The sequence below is a fragment of the Rhagoletis pomonella genome, unplaced genomic scaffold (assembly GCF_013731165.1).
Source record: "Rhagoletis pomonella isolate Grant_MI unplaced genomic scaffold, Rhpom_1.0 Rhpom_scaffold_00005, whole genome shotgun sequence".
NCBI lineage: Eukaryota > Metazoa > Arthropoda > Insecta > Diptera > Tephritidae > Rhagoletis > Rhagoletis pomonella.
In genome coordinates, this window is record NW_023458559.1 from 18,780,357 (window position 1) to 18,801,030 (window position 20,674).

The following is a 20,674-nucleotide window of genomic DNA, read 5'->3' on the forward strand; positions in this document are numbered from 1 at the left end:
TGATGCACATGTTTCCGCAGCGTAGCTACGATTTACGAATTAAGAAAATTCGGGTTCTAGAATAAGGGGGTTAATAAAGAGACACAGAAAAAGTAATGAACCATTCTGTGTGTAACTATGTGGACTCATTTTCGATATAAATATGGAACGTTTGAAGCGTTCATATTATCAGGAATAAGGGCGTTTTCCTCGCCCTTTACAATTTTATCCACACCCCTTATTGTCTCCAAGCCTTCGTTAGCTGAGAAAACGGCTTTGAATTTTTCCAACACCAATTTGGCAAGAGGTCCCTGCGCTTCTATAAGCCGCATGGGCATGTGTATATTTTTAAGCTTTAAAAAAAATTTTAAATGCTATAATAGAGCTGGGATACTATCAATAGTATCGATAGTTGAAAACTGTCGCCACTATCGATAGTTTTTGAAAACTATCGATGTCGGCTTTAGCAAGACTTCACAATGTCTCTTCTTTACATCACTACACATTACATTAACTTTTTTTTTTTATCCAAGAAAATTCACAACACAGTCGGCAAAAAAAAATTTAAGTTATTGGGATTTTTAACAACTAGAAGCTTAGCCTGAGTTATAGTAAAATTTAATAAGCTATAAAACTGCTAACACAAAATTTTTATAGAAATTCTAATTAAAAAGCTTGAGTTTTTAATTATATTGTAGTTTTTTATGTTTTGTACATTTTTTATAAAAAATTAGTAGACACTAAATAAACAAAAAAAGTAGTCAAAACTGCTAAAGAATGTTGTGGTACTATTATTTTGAGCAGTACTATATTCGTTTTCTTATAAAATGGTATAATGTCAATAATTTCCCTTGTCCGGATTTTGATATGCGCCTCCGTATTTGATCTCAGTTGAAGTTTTATAAGAATGAGTTGTCAATTTAAATGAATATCTTTTATTTTGTTTGTTTTGTAGTATTATTAATGTATTTTTATAGCCAATTTCACTTCTTTGCACTTTAAAAGGGGCAAACACAATCCGATTTTAATTTTGGCATATAAAAAATAAATTCAGATTTTGCCTGTCGCTATTCACGGGGAAGCAAGGGTATGTATATAAGTTATATAATTCAGACGCATAAATTAATAAGTTTACATATTTACTTATTATAAAAAGTTATTTTTGATGCACTCAAATAAAAAAAAATATACAATCTCTTTAATTTACAAAGTAATTTATAAATTTTATAAATTTATTAATTATTTAATTTTCAAGCAATTGAGCGTTTCAATTCAATATATTTCACGACGATAGTACTATCGATACTATCGATGTTTTCAACTATCGTTTCGAAAACTATCGAGTGGCGGTACTATCGATAGTATCCCAGCTCTATGCTATAATCACTTTTTTAAAGGTAGAAAAGGCAAATATCTTAAAAAAGGCAAAAAAAGGCAAATATCTTAAAAAAGGCAACATCAAATGTGTATATATGGAGTCAGAGAAAGCTAAATCGTGGACATTCTTAATCGAATATACTCTATCTCTTTAGCAGAAAAAAGGCAATTTCCATAAAATCCGTACCCTGATTATAAATATCTTTGATGTAAAAAATTTATTCGCTTAAGTTAATATACATATGTACATAAACACAAAATTAAAGACATGTACATATGTATACATACAATTAAAGTTGGCTCTTTATTTCCGGGCTGGGGCGTGTCCCGTCATGCCGGGCCGGGCCCCACTAAAATTCTTAACGTGTTGACTCGTGCGTGTTTTCGAAAGTTGATTTTGCACTCGTGCCGGGCCGGGCCTGAAAATTTAGGCCCGTGCCCATCTCTAACACGCAGTACGCCAGCCGAACTAGTGTATGGCGAGCCGATTCGCTTGCCAGGCGAACTGTTAGCGCCATCAAATAAACATTTCAATGATCAAACTGTCCTTACTAATCTAAGGCATCACTTCGATACGTCCGCACCGACAGAAACGTCACGTCACGGCACCCGACCTGTTTTTCGTTTCAAACAGCTCAGCTCGTGTTCTCATGTTTTAGTTCGCAATGATCAAATTGGACCATCTTTCCCATCGCCTTACGAGGGTCCATACCAGGTCATATCGCGCCATGACAAATATTTTGTTATTCAGTATAAACGTGTAAACACGGCAATTTCCATCGACAGACTCAAGCCTATTTATTTTGTTGCGGACGACATTTAAATTTACGTATCTATTAATCTTCAATTAGTATTATAAGCCATTAACTTTCAAGTACAAACATACAAATTACTGCAATGAATTTGAATAAAAATTCACTAGGTACATAAGAATGTAAATTACTTATTATTTTTACTATAAGTATTTCATGGTAATCATATACGCATTTACATTTAAGCCAATTTCATTCTAAACTTTTGTATCACCCAATTTTGTACACAACATTGTCATTATTTTTTTAGGACTTAGGCAACTTCGTCATTATTACCTCCTTACGTTTTCATTTTATATCGACATACTAGTTGAAACTATCGATAATTGCCGATACCACTTATGCACTCTCACTATGCACAGTAATTGGAGAGAACAAAAAGTAGAACATAAGAAAGCACTCAAGAAAAGTGACAGCAACCCGCTAGCACGTCGAGATAGTTCGCGCATAGTGTTTTTCCATAATTTTCACATACCAAAAAGCTAAACCTTATTATAGACAATTTTAGTAGCGTAATAAAGTCACATAAATAATACTTAAATACGTGGTATTATTAAAACCACGCTACATATATATATTTTTTATATGAGAATTGAAGTCGGTTTTTTTTACTAAAAATTACTTGTTTGGTTGTTTATTTTCTTCACAAATGATTTTGGTTAGAGTTCCCAAAACGTTTTAAATCCTTTGGGAATCCGCAGAGCATTCGGGCTAATCCCAGACTTGGATAATATGATCCCTAGCAAACTACCAAGTTTTCTTTGTACACGAAATGAGACCTTAAAGTTGAATTAAAGCGGAACGTAGAACTAACAGAATCAAAAGGAAACAGATTTCGAGGTGGCATTAAGTTACGTTAAGTTTTGGCTGTTCAATTATAAGCAATATCCATTTTACAGAACTTTTAAGTGAGATCCGTAAGTTACGTTAAGTTGTCATAATCAGATCATTTAAGCTTGATTATGGCAACGTAACTTAACTTCACGTAGCATAGACCTTAGAGAATCAAAATGGAACAGATCTCGACGTGGCATTAAGTTACGTTAAGTTTCGGCTATTCAATAATAAGCAACATCCATTTAACAGAATTTTTTAGTGAGAGCACAGAGTTACGTTAAGTTGCCATAATCAGACCATTTGTCTAGACCAGCGGTCGGCAAAAGTTAAACTGTGTCTGTGTTGGTGAGCACAAGAAAACTCCTGCAGCAATAAGGCGGCCAATACTTCACTGGTTAAAATTTGACTGGTCAGAATTGGACATTTGCTTGCATCGAAAATGTCAGCCTTCGACAGTTTGGCAGTGACAGGGTGGTTTGTCTTGCAATTCAATAAAAAAAAAATTAAAGAACACCACCCTGTAAATGTCCCAATCGCTTGGTCTGGCCTGGGATTCAAAGTGAACATTTGAACACACATTTACATGTGTGGCTGTAGCTCAGTGCGCAGAGATGCTTGCCACTATTGTTAGCTTTTAGTAGGGTCCGGGTTCAAATGCCGTCAGAGGGAACATGGTTATAAAATGATAAATTATTTTTTTTTTGTGTTTCCGAAATATGAAAAAGCATCTGTGAAGTGCAGAATGCAATCTTACTCCAACGAAAAAAATCTCAAAAATTGGATTAGTCTAGCACCCGGATTCCAGCATTCGCTATCGCTAATTTTCATCGCTAAAAATCTCCAAAATAATAGCCGCCGCGCCTAACAACTTGCAACATCTACATATGTAGTTACATGCCCCTCATACTGCCAGCTTTGGTTGATTACACATTGCTTCTGTTTCTTTTCCATGTTGCGTGCTTTTAGGCTCCACGGATTATCATTTAGAGAATTTTGGCGATGGAAATTTAGCCTAGCGATTGCCAGAATTCCACTGCTGGACTATCTTACGGTCAGTGTTGATTGGACCGATCCTTTTCCAATGACACGCCAATGCTAAAAATGGCAGTTGAAACCATTGGGGAATTATGAGGGACTAGTGCTGGTAACAATAGGGACTATCTTAGGGTGAGTCTGAAATGCTGTAGGGCTGCTCCGCATGAATAACCCAGTACGAAATTACGAGAAGTGACAAAAAAGTTTTAACCCATCGGACTTCAATAAATACGTATAAATACATAGGTATATTTAACACATATCGTCACCTGAATGCAAAAATACGTAACAAACATCGTCGCAAAGTCATAACTCATAAAAAATTCAAATTACACTTTTTGGTTTATATGATGGATTTCATCGAATTACAACTAACCACATCATTTTATGAAAAAAATATTACTCACGACTTTTTCCATTTCAGTGACGATTTTTGTTCTGTCTTTTTGCATTTCAGGTGACGATATGTATATGTTAATCGCTCATTTACTAGAAAAGTGTCATAATCCAAAAAAACAAAAAAATCTAGTTAATTATGCAAAAATGCACGTTACCTATTTCTTATGATGTGTAAAGATTTCATAGCTGTAACGATTACTAAACATTAGAACAAAATATGTATTAATTTCTCCCCTGGGAGTAGGTATATGTAAATTCAAAACTTTAGAAATTTCAATATTAAAATACAAATTTATTATATCGGAATGTATAAGTTATTTTTCTCAAAATTATTTGTGATACCACGTGATAACGCATTCAAAAATAAGAGAATCTCCTCCATACACCCATCATTGATCAAAAAAAAAATTTATATATATAGATATAGCACAAATGTACCCTTAAAATTATAAAATTTACAATTCAACAATCAACCTACCCAAACTGACAACTTCCTCCCTCCAGCGTGCTACATTTTAAACTGTTTTGGTATATTTAAAGGTAAATTATGGTACAAATTAAAAATGTCATACGGCAACCATAGTCAGCACACACTAAAGTAAACAAACTGGAGGTTAATGTCAAATTAACTAAAAATTAACTCAACAAACGTTTTGCTTTATAAATTTATTCTATTTTTCGTTGTATACTAACCTTAGTAATAAAATTTGCAATAAATAATTCAAAAAGGCGATATTTTCTTTTATTTATTTACAAACATTTGTTTGTGATCAGCTGATTTTATTACTTGCAAGCTTTCGCTAGTAAAAATTTTTCCAGCAGAAATTTGCAGCTCTCAATTTCAACTACTTTGCAAGTTTTTTGGGTATGAGAACGCAAAACCAGTGAAAGTATTCTAAAACGTTTAATAGTTTTGGGAACGAGTACGCTCCTATTATGCTAAAAGACTAGCTGATACTAACATAGTTGTAAATATCACAACAAATGCATTTTAAAAACATTAATTTTATGTGTCAGCCGCTGTGGTGTAGTGGTAAGCAGTGAGCGCTTCCACTCCGCAGCACCTGGGTTCAAACCCTGGTCAAAGCAACATCGCAAAAAATATAGAAAAAAGGGGTTTTCTTAACAGCGGACGTCCCTCGGCAGGCAATGGCAAACCTCCGAGTGTATTTTTGCCATGAAAAACAGCTTCTCATAAAGATACCATCGCCGTTCGGAGTCGGCGTAAAACTGTAGGCCCCTCCGCTTTGTGTGACAACATCAAGGCGCACGCCACAAATCGGAGGAGAAGCTCGGCCAAACACTAACATATGTGTAAGCGCCAATCTATTATATTATTATTATTAATTTTATGTGTATTTGATGTTTAAATAAACGCAGATTGTGCATTTGGCAGAAGACTTTTCACTGAAAAACACGACTTTTTAGAATCGACTTCAGTCGCCTGGGGTTGACTAGAATCGACTCGCGTTCGACGACTTTTCGACTTTTTTTTACTAAGCATCTGTGGCCACTGTGATGTAGTGGTTAGCAGTGCGCGCTACCACTTTACAGGGCCTGGGTTAAAGCCCTGGTCAAAGCAACATCGTAGAAAAATATAGAAAAAATGTTTTTTTCTTAACAGCGATCGCCCTCGGCAGGCATATCCTCCATAACGTAAGGTAATGGCAAACCTCCGAGTGCATTTTTACCATGAAAAACAGCTTGTCATAAAAATACAATCGCCGTTCAGAGGCGGCATAAAGCTGTAGGTCCCTCCCCACTGTGTGAGAACATCAAGGAGAACACTAACATATGTGTAGGCGCCAATCTATTATTATTGTTATTATCTATTCTATGGTAACTTTATTAGCTAATTTTTAAGTTTGACCATCCTATTGCAGTAGTGTTATTATTTCATTTATTATTATTATCGTGTTTATAGCAAAACCGCCACTTCAACTATGTAATATTCTAAATATGGCAATACAATATTTAAATAAGCAGTATTCAGCAAGAAACGTTCAATACTACAGATAACTTTATAATGGCTCCAAGTTTGATAATCGCTGACTGCTCAAAAATTTACAAATCAGTCGATGATAATTTTTCGGATTATTAAAAATTATAATTTTATGTTTATTACTTACTAAAGTAAGTACTAATTTTTTTGTATATTTCAAAAAGTCATTTTAAGTCATAAAGTCGATAATAAGGGGTGATTAATCGACTTTAAGAATCGAAAACCGGAAAGTTGATTCCGAAGTCGGGAACCGATTCTGCGGGCGCCTTTTCCATCCCTACGCCCGAATGCTTTGCGAATTCACAAAGGATTTAAAACGTTTTGGGAACAAAACAGTACCAATACCAATAATTTTTTATATAAAAACTTCAAAAGTGCTATAGTTACTTGACAAAGAAACCAAAGTAAAATTCCCCTTTTATTGTTTTCACAACAGTTCTCGAAAGATAGTGAACCCAATTTGTTGGTGTTTGCTATATGCTTATCACCATTCGTTTCTCACAAAAGATTTGGCCCTTCCCCGGTGTAAAATGTGTTTGATGTTACACTCAACCCTGCAAAAAGGCATGTTTTTGCCTTCTTGTCCTTGTCTAGTTCACGCATTTCATAATATTGTCGATTTAAACAGCTATCTAATTTTCAGGGCAACCATCTCCCCTGACAAAGCTTCACAGGGCCGTGAACGTGCCTTTTTTGCCTTACAAGAGTATGCCATTTTGAGAAACGAACACACAATTTTCTCACCTTTTGCCTATAATTAGGGACACTAATTTCGATACGATACGATACCATATCGATACTTTTGGCATATTATACCGATATTTTTAACTCGATAGTTTTAAAGCGATATCTTTTGGAATCGAGTACCAGAACCCTAGTATCGTATCGAATGTCTAAAACTCAAATTAATAATTGATTCATTCATTGCGAGAGTCGTGTAGAATGCAAGTCGTTTTTCGAGTTTCAAATCATATCGATAATTTCACGTCATTGCCTAAAATTTCCACTCGACTAGTGTATTAAAACGGAAAAACTTGGCAGCACTTTATAGTTTCCGACGCTTTTCGTCGTTTACTTATTTCGGCACGACAGTAGACAATGCCAATGTTGTCGAGTCGTTAAATTTAGCCTAATTTACGACTTACGCAATGAGGCTGCATGTGACTGACAATTCTTCCCGATGTAAATTGGGCTTTAAAGAAGAGAAATTTGTACTATAGTTTAGATTGCATGTAGCGGGATTTGAACCCACGACCTCGGTGTTTTTAGTCAACATCTCTACGTGTAAAAATAACAATAGATTGGCGTTTACACAATATGTGTTTGGCCGAGCTTCTCCTCCGATTTGTCGCGTGGCCTTGGTGTTGTGCCATAAAGGGGGTCCCTACTGTTTTACGCCAACTCTAAACGGCGATTGTATTTTTTTTTATGAGAAGCTGTTTTTCTGGGCAGAAATACACTCGAAGGTTTGCACACTTCTGGTCACTACACCACAGCGGGCTACATACGACACCAATTTTGAGAAATTTTTTGGATTTTGGCATCGATATTTGGGATATCGAGTCTTTTCATTCCGATATTAATGGGTACCCGATATTTTTACAGCGATACTTTAAATGAGTACCATATCGATACTTTCCGTTCGATATCGTGATACTATAATTTACGATAATTTAGAAACGAACACGAAAAAAGAGAGGGACAATCAAAAGGCAAAATTTTTTGGTAGAAACGAAATCACCATTAGACAACATATAAAGGCGGATTCACCGTTCGTGCCCGGACACTTTTTGTTACTAATTTAACGCGTTCCTTTCCCGCCTTGTCTCACTGAGAGCGCGACAAAAATGTGCTGAACACCAGTGATCGCACTTCAAAAAATGCTATGTGGAAGAATATGGAAAAAATGTGGTATATTTCAAAAAAATGTGGTTGAACTCAGGTTTTGGATCAAACTTTTTATAATAATTAAAAAAGTTCTGCAAAGTTTCCCTTAAATTGAAAGCTTTTTAATTAGACTCTAAAAAAATTGATTTTAGTTTAATGAAGTGCAAGATTGAATTTGCTAAAGATTGCGTTGAGTTTTGGCATTTTTTTCCTTGACAGTGTAAAGCAGTTACTTCCATATCAAGATATTTTTTTAACATATTTTGCCACCTTGCGGAGTGCTGCCAGCTTTTCTTTTTATCACATCAGGATGTAGCGAACAAATGTGGCACGTTACAGAAACCTCTACTTGGGGTTTGCCGATTTTGACAATGCTCAAGTAAACGTAAACAATGCCTCAGAAACTTTAGATGCACTGAAATTTGCTAACATTTTCACAAGAATCGGCGTTTATAACATTTTCGCTATTAGTTCTTTTTATAAATCATATATTTTGCTATGTGACATAATAAAACCTTGTTTCCTGTCGAAAAATTTATTATTGAAAAAATTTACTATTTTACAATTTATTTTATCCTCCCATTCGGCTTTGTTTACTTTTACTTGAGAAATTTCGTCGCCGCCGGGAATCCGGAATCTTGTATTATATAACTCTTGTTACCATATAGTGTTTACTGTTGGACAAATTTTTCTCTTAAAATTAAGAAAATTATGTCGAGAAAAAATAAAACTAGCTACTCAAAAAGGCGAATATGCAGTAGATTTCAGACCTTGTGTGGTAGATGCTCAAAAAAGTAGCAAATCTACCACAATGTGGTAAAACTCCGATCACTGCTGAACACTCATTGTTCGAATCAAATTGATTTTGATTTTTTGTCCGAACGACTTGATGATTCGGGTTGCCGCGTTCTGCCACATATACGTTTGCAGCGAATTGCATGTGTTATCTGCCCTCAAAATCGTATTTAGGCAACAATATTGTTGCGGTTATCCTTGAAACCTCGTCCGGATTTCCCAAGTCTCTTGGTTCGTATCGCTGGATTGTTAAATAAATGCTAACGATGACCAAATTGTAGTACAATGAACTTTATTGTACAACAACAATTTGCAATACTCGCTAATACAGTAAAAACACTTTACAATACTTGTTAAGGCAATAACAACGCTTTACTAAACTTGTTAACACAATTAAACTTATAGCTTGCTTATTCGCAACTCACTTCTCTGCTCACTTTACTCGTAGCTTGCTGACTTGTAACTAACTCACTTCGCTGTGGCGGCGCTCTTATATACCTGCGATCGCATTTATGGCAACTCTAGAACGTTCTGAAGTTTATCGCTCATTCTCATTCTCTCGCTGTTCGCAGTATTCATCCAACTTGACGTTTCTCTTTGTGGAACATTCTACGTCATTCCTCGAACATTCTGCCTATTTCTCGTTGTTCGCTTCGCGTTGCCACAGTATTCGCCACACTGCCCTCCACCTAAGTCTGATCGTCCCGATCAGCCACACTTGCTGCTCCAAACGTCGCTAGTCTTTCATCTTGGTTCTCGGTCTACCAGCTGTCTGGAATCGATGCACTGCGTCCTTCAGCCGCTTGTCAATCCTATACGGACCTTTCCAGTTACGATGTTGTTCGGAGTTGATGCCTTTCTTCGGCTGCGGCATGTGCAAAAACACCAAATCGCCTTCCTGTAGCTCCTCTGGGCTCGATGCGTTAGTGGACATTGCTTCCAGCTTATCTCCGGTGGTGCACCATCTCACATGGTCGTGCTTCTGCCGGCCACTGGTGGTGACCAGACCATGTCTCCTCTTGTGGGCACCCCTTTTGCCAGATCTATGCCGCATCCTCTGTCCATGACACCCCAGGACCCTGCCTTCGTGCTGCACTGCGTTTAGCATATCTTGCTAAATCCGGTTCCTCACGCTGAAACTTGCCCAGTGTTTCCGCATCTTGCTCCTTTGCCGGTGTCAACCTCATTGACCGAACATGTATAACCTCATCCTTGGCTTCCGGCTTAACTGCTCGCCTTTGCCGACCACCTTTTTCGGGACACTTCACAGCGCGCCTACTGTTCCCACAGCTGCTTCCATTTGCGGCCACCGGCGTATCACCATTGCAACGTGGTTTAGCGGCTTTCCTCCAGCCGGAAACGCTGCCTGGATGACCACTTCCTTGTTGCGACCTCTTTTTCACTGAGCTGGCGGAACCGTCACGCTTTTCCTGTATCGGTGAACCACTTCCTTCTTCTGACGAAACCATTTCGTCTCCATCACTGTCAACCTCTGCCCAACTAGCCACTTCCGTTTCTGGTGGAATCTTCGACACTTCCTCTAAGACTAAGCGTCTGCTGCAGCAATGGCTGTCGTAACCAACCCTAAGTAGCACTTTCCTGTGACGATATGTCAGGATCATTCTCTGGAGGTCAATCTTCATGCCTTGGCCAAGTAAGAAATCCACGCCGATGATGACTTCATCCACAATGTCTGCCACTATAAACTTAGTGTACGAGGCCACACCGTCGATTATTACCTCGCATTGTACTTCTCCTAACACTTGGGTGCATTCACCAGTTGCAGTCTGCAGCTTTTCTCCAGGTAGTGGCTTCACATAAAAAGTGGCCAAATCCGGTCGAATAATGGAATGTTTCGCTCCAGCATCCACTGTCAGTACTCTCTCCTGCCCATTCACACATCCATCAACAGTGAGGATGCATGCTTTCCGGCCAATTTGTGAGATGGAGATTATGGGCCCTTCAACTTTTGGAGCCAGCACGCGGCCCTTCCTGCTGGCTCGTTTCAGTTTAACGAATGATTGGAGTTGGCTTCGTCTCCTTCAGCCCTGCGTTTGCGTCCTGCTGAATTGTTGAGCCCACTGGAACTTGCGCTGCAACCGCCGGCGAAGTGGCCTGGCTTTAAAACATTTACCAGAGCCATGCTTTTTCTCGCCCAGCAGTTGGATAAGCCTCTTCAGCATTTCCTTTGTCTCGTCCGGTCTTCACTTCCACGCGACGTGCTTTGTAGGCTAGTCTACTTAGGAGCGCCACCGTTTCACGCGTCTGAGAATACGAGACAGTTTCAGCAAATGTTGGCTTGGGATTCGCGTACGTCTCTCGCTTGGTATACACGTCTCGCATTCCGTTGATAAACCTCTGGATTTTTACTCTTTTGAGGTGCTTACCAGATGCATCTCCAATTGCCAAATGAGCCTTTCAATCTCGGAGGCGAATTACTGTAAAGTCTCGTTGGCTTTCTGGCAGCGATTCTCTAGCTCCATCTGGTAAATATGTCTCCTGTGCTCGCTACCATAACGTCTTTCCACTGCACCCATTAAGGCATCGTAATTGTTCCTTTCACAGTCGGGAATAGTCTGCAAGATTTCGGCTCTAGGTCCTTTTAATGCCACGAACAGAGCAGCGGATTTATCCTCCATGCTCCAACGATTTGCTGTAGCTGTGTTCTCGAACTGGAGCTTAAAGACTTGGAAAGGAATAGTGCCGTCAAAGGATGGAGTCTTTACCTTGGGAGCACTTGTCGAAGTAGCTGGACGATTCATCTGCAAATCTCGGAGGCGACCTTCCAACTCTTCTACCTTAGCCTCGACTTTATCCTGTCTATCCTTGATTTGTTCGTTATTTCTATCCAAATTCTCCTGCATTTGGGTAATCTTTGAATCCTGCACTTCCAGCAACTGTGATACGTGTGTCTTCTGTGCTTGTAGCTGCAACGAATATCTGAAAACTGTGCTTGCTTATTCGCAACTCACTTCTCTGCTCACTTTACTTGTAGCTTGCTGACTTGTAACTAACTCACTTCACTGTGGCGGCGCCCTTATATACCTGCGCTCGCACTTATGGCAACTCTAGAACGCTCTGAAGTTTATCGCTCATTCTCTTTCTCTCGCTGTTGGCAGTGCTCATCCAACTTGACGTTTCTCTTTGTGGAACATTGTGCCTTTTAAATAGAAACTAGCCTATTCCGCACAGGCCAAACTTTTCCTAGCCCAAACCAAATGTGCTATAGTTGTTGGGAGGAGTTTATTATGGTCTAGTGAGCTGTTGATAATCGATACAGCAATGAAATTACACAACATAGAATAACAGGTAGAGATAATTTCTGCACACTTAGAGAACTCGAATTAGTATTATCTTCGATTCTGGCACTATTAAAGTAAATTGGCGGTATCTAAGTATCTTTGGTGTAAAAATTAAATTGTTTCTTGAAAACAAACAAAAGTATAAAAACTTAAAATTTTTCCCTAACCCTGAGATGTTTGTGGCAAACCCTGACCCCGAAATTCGATCGGAAGGCGCAAAATCTCAGGGTGAAAAATCCAATCAGACAACTCTCAAAATTCGACATTGGTTCTTTCGAGTTTCAGATTATAAACGGTTTCGGGTTGAGTACATTCTCTTTATCGCCGTGGAAATAAATTGAAGAATAAATATTTCTATTATGCACACATTCTTGGTCATGTATGTATTTACATACATACGTGCATGAACAAATTTGATAAGGATAATTTAAAACTAATTAAATGACTGCAGTGATAGGGCTGCCATCAAATGTGTTTCGCTAATAAGAAGATTTTACAGTGCATGTATAGGTACGAGTATATGTATAACTAGATTTGTAGAAAATTCGATCTTAATATAGTGCGGTGGTACTTCTAATGAGATCAGTGACTTGATATTTTATTAAATTATCAATAACTAAATTTCAAAAGAAGCCGTCGTTAAACCGCGAAATGATTTAACAAAAAACATGCAACTTTTCTTCAAACTGTGAAAAGAACTATAGCTGAAAAAGCTCTGTAACAACGCCGCCCAAAACTTCTAATTACCAATCAAAAAATAATTCCACACAATTCCATACCGTTTTTCAATCAACACATCCGCCATCAGCCTCTTCGAGAGAATGAGCGGTCTCGGACCCGCCGCCTGCTGGCTTGCTCACAAACGTATCGAATCGTGGTCGCGTATGGCCAAGGAGCGTGTCGGCGCCGTGCGTCGCGTAACTCTCGATCGCAATTCGGAAGATAATAATGGTGCGACGACATCTGCGTCATCCACACCGCCGCCACCGCCTATGACGCCACCACCATCCGCTTCGTCGGTAACATCGACCACCAGTGGGATTGGCAGTGGGGCGGGAAGCGTCAGCGATAGCTATGATTTACCAACGGACTCTGAGGTTTTTGAGAAACTTTGCCCATTTACAGTTATCAATAAACATATATTTTCATATTTATATCCTTTTATTCATATTACAGGAGGTGAATGTCGTGAAAGAGACACAGCCCATACAACCACCATCCACTTTGGGCGGTTCAGCTCACATTATAAATGCAGACGTGCTGCGGGGTCCGACAGAGGCTCTTCATAGCCCATTACACTTACATCACCAGAGTCGTTCTTTTCCTCCGCGCCTGCAGCGCACGCCATCTATATCTAGTCAATCGAGCGTGGATAGCGCACCATCAAGACATTCGGTAAAAGCAAAAGCATTTAACTTTTTTCGTTTACCCAAACTAGTTCTAAATTTCTTTTCAAGGCACACCGTGGCTCATCACCTCAGATTCGTACATTCGGGCCCGATGGACGAAGCTCACATCCGGCCGACCCCGGCTTTCCTCATCACGTAAGTTAAATGCATATCTTATGGTAATAAAATGGACTTATTTCCAACACTCTAACCGTACTTGCAGTTAGCTCGTTCACCAAGTCCAATGCGTACAATTTCACTTGATGCCCGTTGCGGTAGTCCCGCTTCGACTGATGTGAGTGACTTGCGTACGCCCAGCCCCTCTCAAAGTAGCCTCGCCTCGATAGCCGGAGGATCGGCTGCTTCCAATATAAGCATGACCACGGCAAAGGTCGGTCGGTGTCTCTCGCCTCTCTTAATTCCGCCACGCACGCCAGCGGGTGTGGACCCTGCCATTGGACCAGCCTCGCCATTAGGTGCTTTGCAGCCCGACCTGTATCGTGTTCCAGACGGCCCGATGTATTTGACAGCACCTGAGTCCAGTCCAGCTCTTGGACGCTTGCATTTGCGTGTGAAATACGACTATCATCTTTTCGATTTGACTGTACACCTGATCGAAGGTAGGTTATGGTATGATTATTTTCCATTGCTCACATTGATGTTTTTTCTCTTTTGCAAAGCTCACAACCTTTGCCCGATTGAGGAGGGAGGTTTTCGCGATCCATATGTGCGCGTTCTGCTTGAGCCTGAAGTAGACAACCGAAAACGACAGACACATATACATCGGGGTGAATCAAATCCATACTTTGATCAGCATTTCAAGTTCCCCGTTTCACGCGACCAGCTCCAAGGCAAAGAACTCAAATTGCAAGTTTTAGATTATGATCGTTACTCTCACAATGACATAATCGGAGAGATACGCATCTCTGTAGATGAATTGGATCTGTCTAAATCGGTGGAGGTAAAAGTACCGGTGGTTTAATATAAAAGCAAGCCAAACATGTTCTATCCTTTTTTAGATCTGGGGGGACTTGTTGCGTGTCAAGAAGCCACAAGAAAATCGACCTGAACTCTTATGTTCGCTTAACTATTTACCGCAAGCCGAACGTCTAACAATTGTAATTATGAAGGCAAAGAACTTAGATACTCTACAAGAACCCTATGTTAAGGTGATCTGGTTAAAGCAATTCACACAAAACACCAATAAACTCTTGCTTATATTCCTAATAGATTTACCTCATTCAAAATGGGAAAAGAGTTAAGAAGAAGAAGACAAGCATTAGCAAATCTGACGATCCTGTTAATCCCATATGGAATGAAGCGTTCACATTTAACTTACAATCTGCATACTTGCACAATGCGGCGATAGAGGTGAGTCTTTATAAATTGCTTCTCTTAAATGTAGAACTGTGTTAAAATTTGTACGAAGTTTGGAATCGATGTTTCGATCCATGGCAAAAATCAACATCGCCAGAAAAACATCGATACATGGTGAACAATGTTTTACAATTTATTAAATCCTGTTTAAATTCAATGAAAAATTTTATCATTTTCAATCCCAACCAGTGAAGTATGTATTTTGAGAAATACCTTTTTATTTCCCTTTACATATTTTATTAGCCTAGAATTAATAATCGTAAATTCGGTGGGACCTAAAATTCCCAGGCCTAGAGTCAAACACATTTTCTGTGACTAGGTAATAAATTTGTCGCAGATGGACGGTCGGCCCTTTTTAATAATAAGGTTAGAATTCTCAATACTGGGCAATAAGTTCGACATTACTGCTAGAAGTACTATCACTTCAAAATTTTTGACATAAACTGTGTCTGTGACAAACACGCAATGTGGCCACTACTACGATAATGAACTTGGGGATTTTCGCTTATTATTTTAGATATTTTTTTGACAGAGCTTGTAAATATTTATATATTTCACAACTGATCTCTTAATGAGTAATACGAGTGTACATATACGGATTTAATACATACCTACCACTACTAATCACATGAATAAAAATCATCTAAAAGCGACGGCGATATTTCTTGTTTAAAAGATTTTAAATCGGCGGCCGATAAAGTCTGGGGTGACTCTTATAGCTGTACCCTTTAAGCTATTCCGCGTGTCGCAAATCCACGGAAGCAGCATTTAATTTTGCAGCATATTTTATGAAAAAAAAAATGTTTTAAAAAATATCTTTGTAAGCTAAAAAATTTTTAAATTTCTCTGCTGATATGTTTTCCTTTTCTTTGTTTTATTTTTCCAGCGTCAAAAGCTGGATTTTTCTTTTTAATTGGTACTACAAAAACATGAATTCTGTCAGATAGCTATCATGGCGGATAAGGAGAAGAAGTGGAACTACCTTCTAAAATTCATGGTATCATGAAATAATATAAAAATTCATTATCCGTAAAAAAAAGTTTAAAAATAATGGACAGAGGCCCCGCCAGATAGAAATTCTTCTCAGCGTCACAGGGATGCTTTTGACTGACAAGACGCACATAACATGGCGAGGCGGCACAATAAAAACGTAGCCGCAAACGAAATTTTGAAATCGGACAAAACCACGGGTTCCACCAACGTAACGGTGGAATCAAAAAACACAAAACTAGCTAAATTTTAGGGGGATTAGGCTTTGTCGGATTTCAAAAATATTCAAGACGGTACTTAAGGAGGCTAAGCACAATGTGTATACCAGATTTGGTTGAGATCGGTCAAGTAGTTTTTGAGATACGCATATATCATATAAGTGGGCGGTGCCACCCCCATTTTGCTAAATAACGATTGTATATGTACATATATCAATTTTGAATAAATATTGATGAATTCCTTAGCCACACTGCTCAAAAAATCTGAAAGTCCGGTACATAAATAATATAAATTCAAGGCCGTATTTAAGAAAAGTCTCCTAAATATGACAATTTTAAAGCGATTGCAATTAATGAAATATCATTTTTTTTGAAAATAGATTTGATTTTAGACAGTACTACATAATTTAAAATTGTGGAAATTATCAATGGTCAAAATTCAAAAAATTAAGAGAAATATGGGTTTTTTTGTTTTACTCCATAAAAAATCCCAACAAGCCAAGTCCGAAAATAGATTATTAAATGCCATTTTAAAGGCCTATATATCCTCTTCTCAGATGACATTCGATCTTTGAAATCGAGTCAAAAATAGTCATTCAAAAACTCATAAATCTACAAAACCTAAATCGACAGGTCGCGACCTCTAAATGACCTATAAAATATCTATAAAAATAGGCAATAATATTTCTAATAAAAACGAATAAAATTAGGGGGTAGGGTCTTTTCGATGAGCACCCTAATGTACATATGTGCGTATGCACTTAAATAAATTTTTTTTGTTTGAAAATATATTAAGGGAGTTCAAGATTTGTAGCAGTTTAGATGTTTTTATCCCATTAGGCCATAATGCGTGGTTTAGTTGAAATTAAATGCGCCAGATAGTTTGATGAATATTTGAGACCATGCTGTTTGAGAGTGAGCAGTCAAATCAACAGAACAGAAAAACCAAAAAACAATTTTCAGCTATCCTGGAGGTTAACTCTTGATATTGGCGAGTAAAGCTAAGCGTCAAAAGTTAAAAAAAATGCTTTCCTAGCACAGCAACAGCAATTTTTTAGTGTATTTTTTACTTTTTCACACACTGTTTAGTACTATGGTAGAGTTTAATTTTGTTTGCCAAAAGATTAATTTTATTTGCCAAAAGGTTAAATTTATTTGCCAAAGGATTAATTTTATTTGTTAAAAGATTAAATTTATTTGCCAAAAGATTAAATTTATTTGCCAGAAGATTAAATTTATTTTCCTAAAGGTTAATTTTATTTGCCAAAAGTTTAACTTAACGTGTCAATGCTATATTTACAGAAATCGCAATTAGAATTTTTTTATTAATAAGGATTATACGTAGCTAAGCTTTACACCACTCGTTAAATAAATCCCCAAATCAGAAACTGGTAAATTCATTACAAATTATTTTTGTTTAACAAAGGAAACTGTCGTTATACGTACATGTTTGTATTACTTAAATACAAAAAAGCGATAAATTACAAACTTATGGCGTTTTTGTTAGTCGAACAATTCTGCCTAACATTGTAACATTTGCACTAGGTTACTTTTCGTCCTGAAAAATGGTTATATTAGCAGAAAGTATTTTGCTCAGTCAGAGGGTAATATTTTGAGAAATGGACACGTGAAGCTGTAAAAGGACTGAAGAAAACAGGCCAACATTATTTCGAGAAAAGAAAACGCCATTAATTTATATCTAACAAGCCGGTCGCTTTTTAAATTTTTAATAATTCAACTATCTAATTGTTTATGGTTGAAATATTTTCCGATATATATCCGCAGAGTTCGAAAAGAAAAGCAGCTTAGCTCAATTGTAATTCAACCGGAAGTGAAGACATATTTTTTATTTGACATATTAAGATACAGCAGAGTTCTATTAGATTAATAAGGGTCATTCCACATTACATACAAGTTAATAACACCTTTCCTGAATGACACTTTTAACTTTTAATATAAAGAGGAAAATTCGTATACATACGTGCATATACATACATATATTATATATTTTACATTTTAAAGAATTTACTATAAAAGACGAAAAGCGTCTGAGAGATACGTGTGTTTTCCCTTGGCAACTCCTTTCGTTAAAACATCAACCACCATTTCGTTTGTTGAGATATGGCGGAGAATAATTTTGCCACTTTGTAGATTTGGTCGAATAAACTGATTTTTGATGTCCACGTGTTTCGTACGAGGCGAGTGTGAGTTGTTCGTTGCAATTTGTATAGGGCTTTTATTGTCACAGTAAAGTAACAGTGGTCTTACTGCACCTTCCAATTCATCGTGAAATCGTTGTAGCCATAGTGCTTCCTGCATTGCTGAAGTGAATGCCATGAGTTCTGCCTCGGTGGAGGAGAGAGCCACGGTGCGTTGCCTACGTGTACACCAAGAAATAGCGCAACCTTGGTATTTGAACACATACCCAGTAGTCGATCGTCGTTGGTCAAGGTCGCTACCCCAATCTGCATCGCAGAAACCATTAATTTCACTTGCATCCCTAGTGAAGACCAGACCTTTGTCAATTGTACCCTTAAGGTACCTCATCACGCGTTTAAGAGCCACCTTTCCTGGGTTCGCGGAAAATCTGCTAAGCAAGTTTACGGCAAAGCAAATGTCGGGACGTGTTATTTGGGACGCAAAAAGTATACATCCGACAGCTTGCATGTATGGGATATTTGACATTTGGTGCTTTTCGTCTTCAGTAGACGGACACATTTTCGCACTAATTTGTTGATTACGATCAAGCGGAGTCGAAATCGGCCATACCAAAACACTGAAGCAAATCAGCAACTTACTGAGATTGATCTATCTTGACTATGCCTTTGGCATTATCCTCTGAATGCGCATACCTAACACGGATGAGGCTTCGCCGAGATCTTTCATCTTGAGTTTTGGTGCCAACTCATGTTTTAATTTTAGGATCGAGCTCATATTATTTGAAAAAATAAGCACGTCATCGACATATGCAGCAACTAATAATTTTTCGCTATCATTTCTTCGATAATACACACATTGGTCGATGTCGCCGCGTTTTAAGCCAATACTCAGCAAAGCGTCGTTAAAGGTTTCATTCCAAAGTCTGCTCGACTGTTTAAGACCATACAGCGACTTCTGAAGCTTGCATACACGGCCACTCTTATCGTCGAAGCCCTCTGGCTGTAACATATAAATTTCCTCCTTAAGCTCAGCGTTCAAGAATGCGGTAACCGCATCCATCTGGTGGATAAACAATTAGTGTTTAGCTGCAAAGGCGAGCAATAACCGGAAGGATGTGTACCTAACAACAGGTGCGAACGTCTCATCGCCTTTTCTTGGCTGTACCCCTTGATAACGAGTCTTGTTTTAAGTCGAACAATATTACCACTGGCATTTTGTTTGGTTTTAAACACCCATTTTGATTTAATAGCCCTTTTGCCAGGTGGTACTCAGTCAAAGTCCAAGTGTTGTTGCAACGAAGAGAGGACATTTCTTCCTTAACGGCCAGGATCCAATATTCAGCATTAGTACGAGAGATCGCGTCGTGAAATGATTCAGGATCTTGCGAAGGGCATTCGCTGGCAACAAAATTAAATTTATTCTGCTTGCTGGCTATTCTTTTAGAGCGCCTTAAGTTAGCTCGCGTACTAGAGTCAGAATCAGCACTTTCAAAATCTGTTGAGTCTGTGAATAGCTCCTCATCCGTTTTCTGTTCAAGTTTTACTTCTTCTGGCGTTTCTTCGACGTTCGTAAATTCTTCACACTCTGTCCCCCCAGAATTAGGAACGTCGCTAGAGTTGGAGACGTCATAGAAAAGTTCACAACTGCTTGGCGCATAAGCTTGTTTCTCAATGAAAACAACATCGCGACTTATGATGATTTTACGCGTCTTTGGGTCAAACAAACGGTAAGTTTTGGACGTGTTACAGTACCCAACCATTAGGAACTCGATTGGTTTGACGTCTAATTTGTGACGTCTTTCCTTTGGAACATGTACCATGGCTTTACTGCCAAACACACGCATATGCTTAAGAGACTATTTTCTATTTGACCAGATTTCTTCTGGACAGCGCGAATCTTCTCTGCACGGAACGCGGTTCAAAATATAGGCTGCAGTAACCGACGCCTCAGCCCAAAATTTTTTATTTAAACCCGAGTCTACCAGCATACAACGCACTCTTTCAACAATTGTTCGATGTAAACGTTCTGCCACACCATTTTGCTCAGGGGTATATGTCGACGATGTTTGGTGTACAATAACATGTTTCATTAAAAATTCTCTAAAATTCCTATTAGT

General features: G+C 38.2%; 1 protein-coding gene across 11 annotated transcripts in view; it reads left to right on the plus strand.

Moving 5' to 3' along the window:
- LOC118738749 (synaptotagmin-7) overlaps window positions 1-20,674 on the plus strand; it is a 189,984-nt gene that overhangs the window by 153,005 nt on the left and 16,305 nt on the right. For 3 of the 11 annotated variants that reach the window (XM_036469688.1, XM_036469692.1, XM_036469691.1), the window contains exons 2-8: window positions 13,056-13,549; window positions 13,602-13,820; window positions 13,883-13,969; window positions 14,037-14,433; window positions 14,494-14,774; window positions 14,833-14,982; window positions 15,044-15,184. In XM_036469688.1, the coding sequence (XP_036325581.1) occupies window positions 13,247-13,549; window positions 13,602-13,820; window positions 13,883-13,969; window positions 14,037-14,433; window positions 14,494-14,774; window positions 14,833-14,982; window positions 15,044-15,184 (1,578 nt within the window). In that variant the 5' untranslated portion in view covers window positions 13,056-13,246. Of the gene's footprint in view, window positions 1-12,550; window positions 12,936-13,055; window positions 13,550-13,601; window positions 13,821-13,882; window positions 13,970-14,036; window positions 14,434-14,493; window positions 14,775-14,832; window positions 14,983-15,043; window positions 15,185-20,674 lie in introns of those variants that run through there. The other 8 variants (XM_036469690.1, XM_036469694.1, XM_036469693.1 and 5 more) reach the window with 5 other exon arrangements.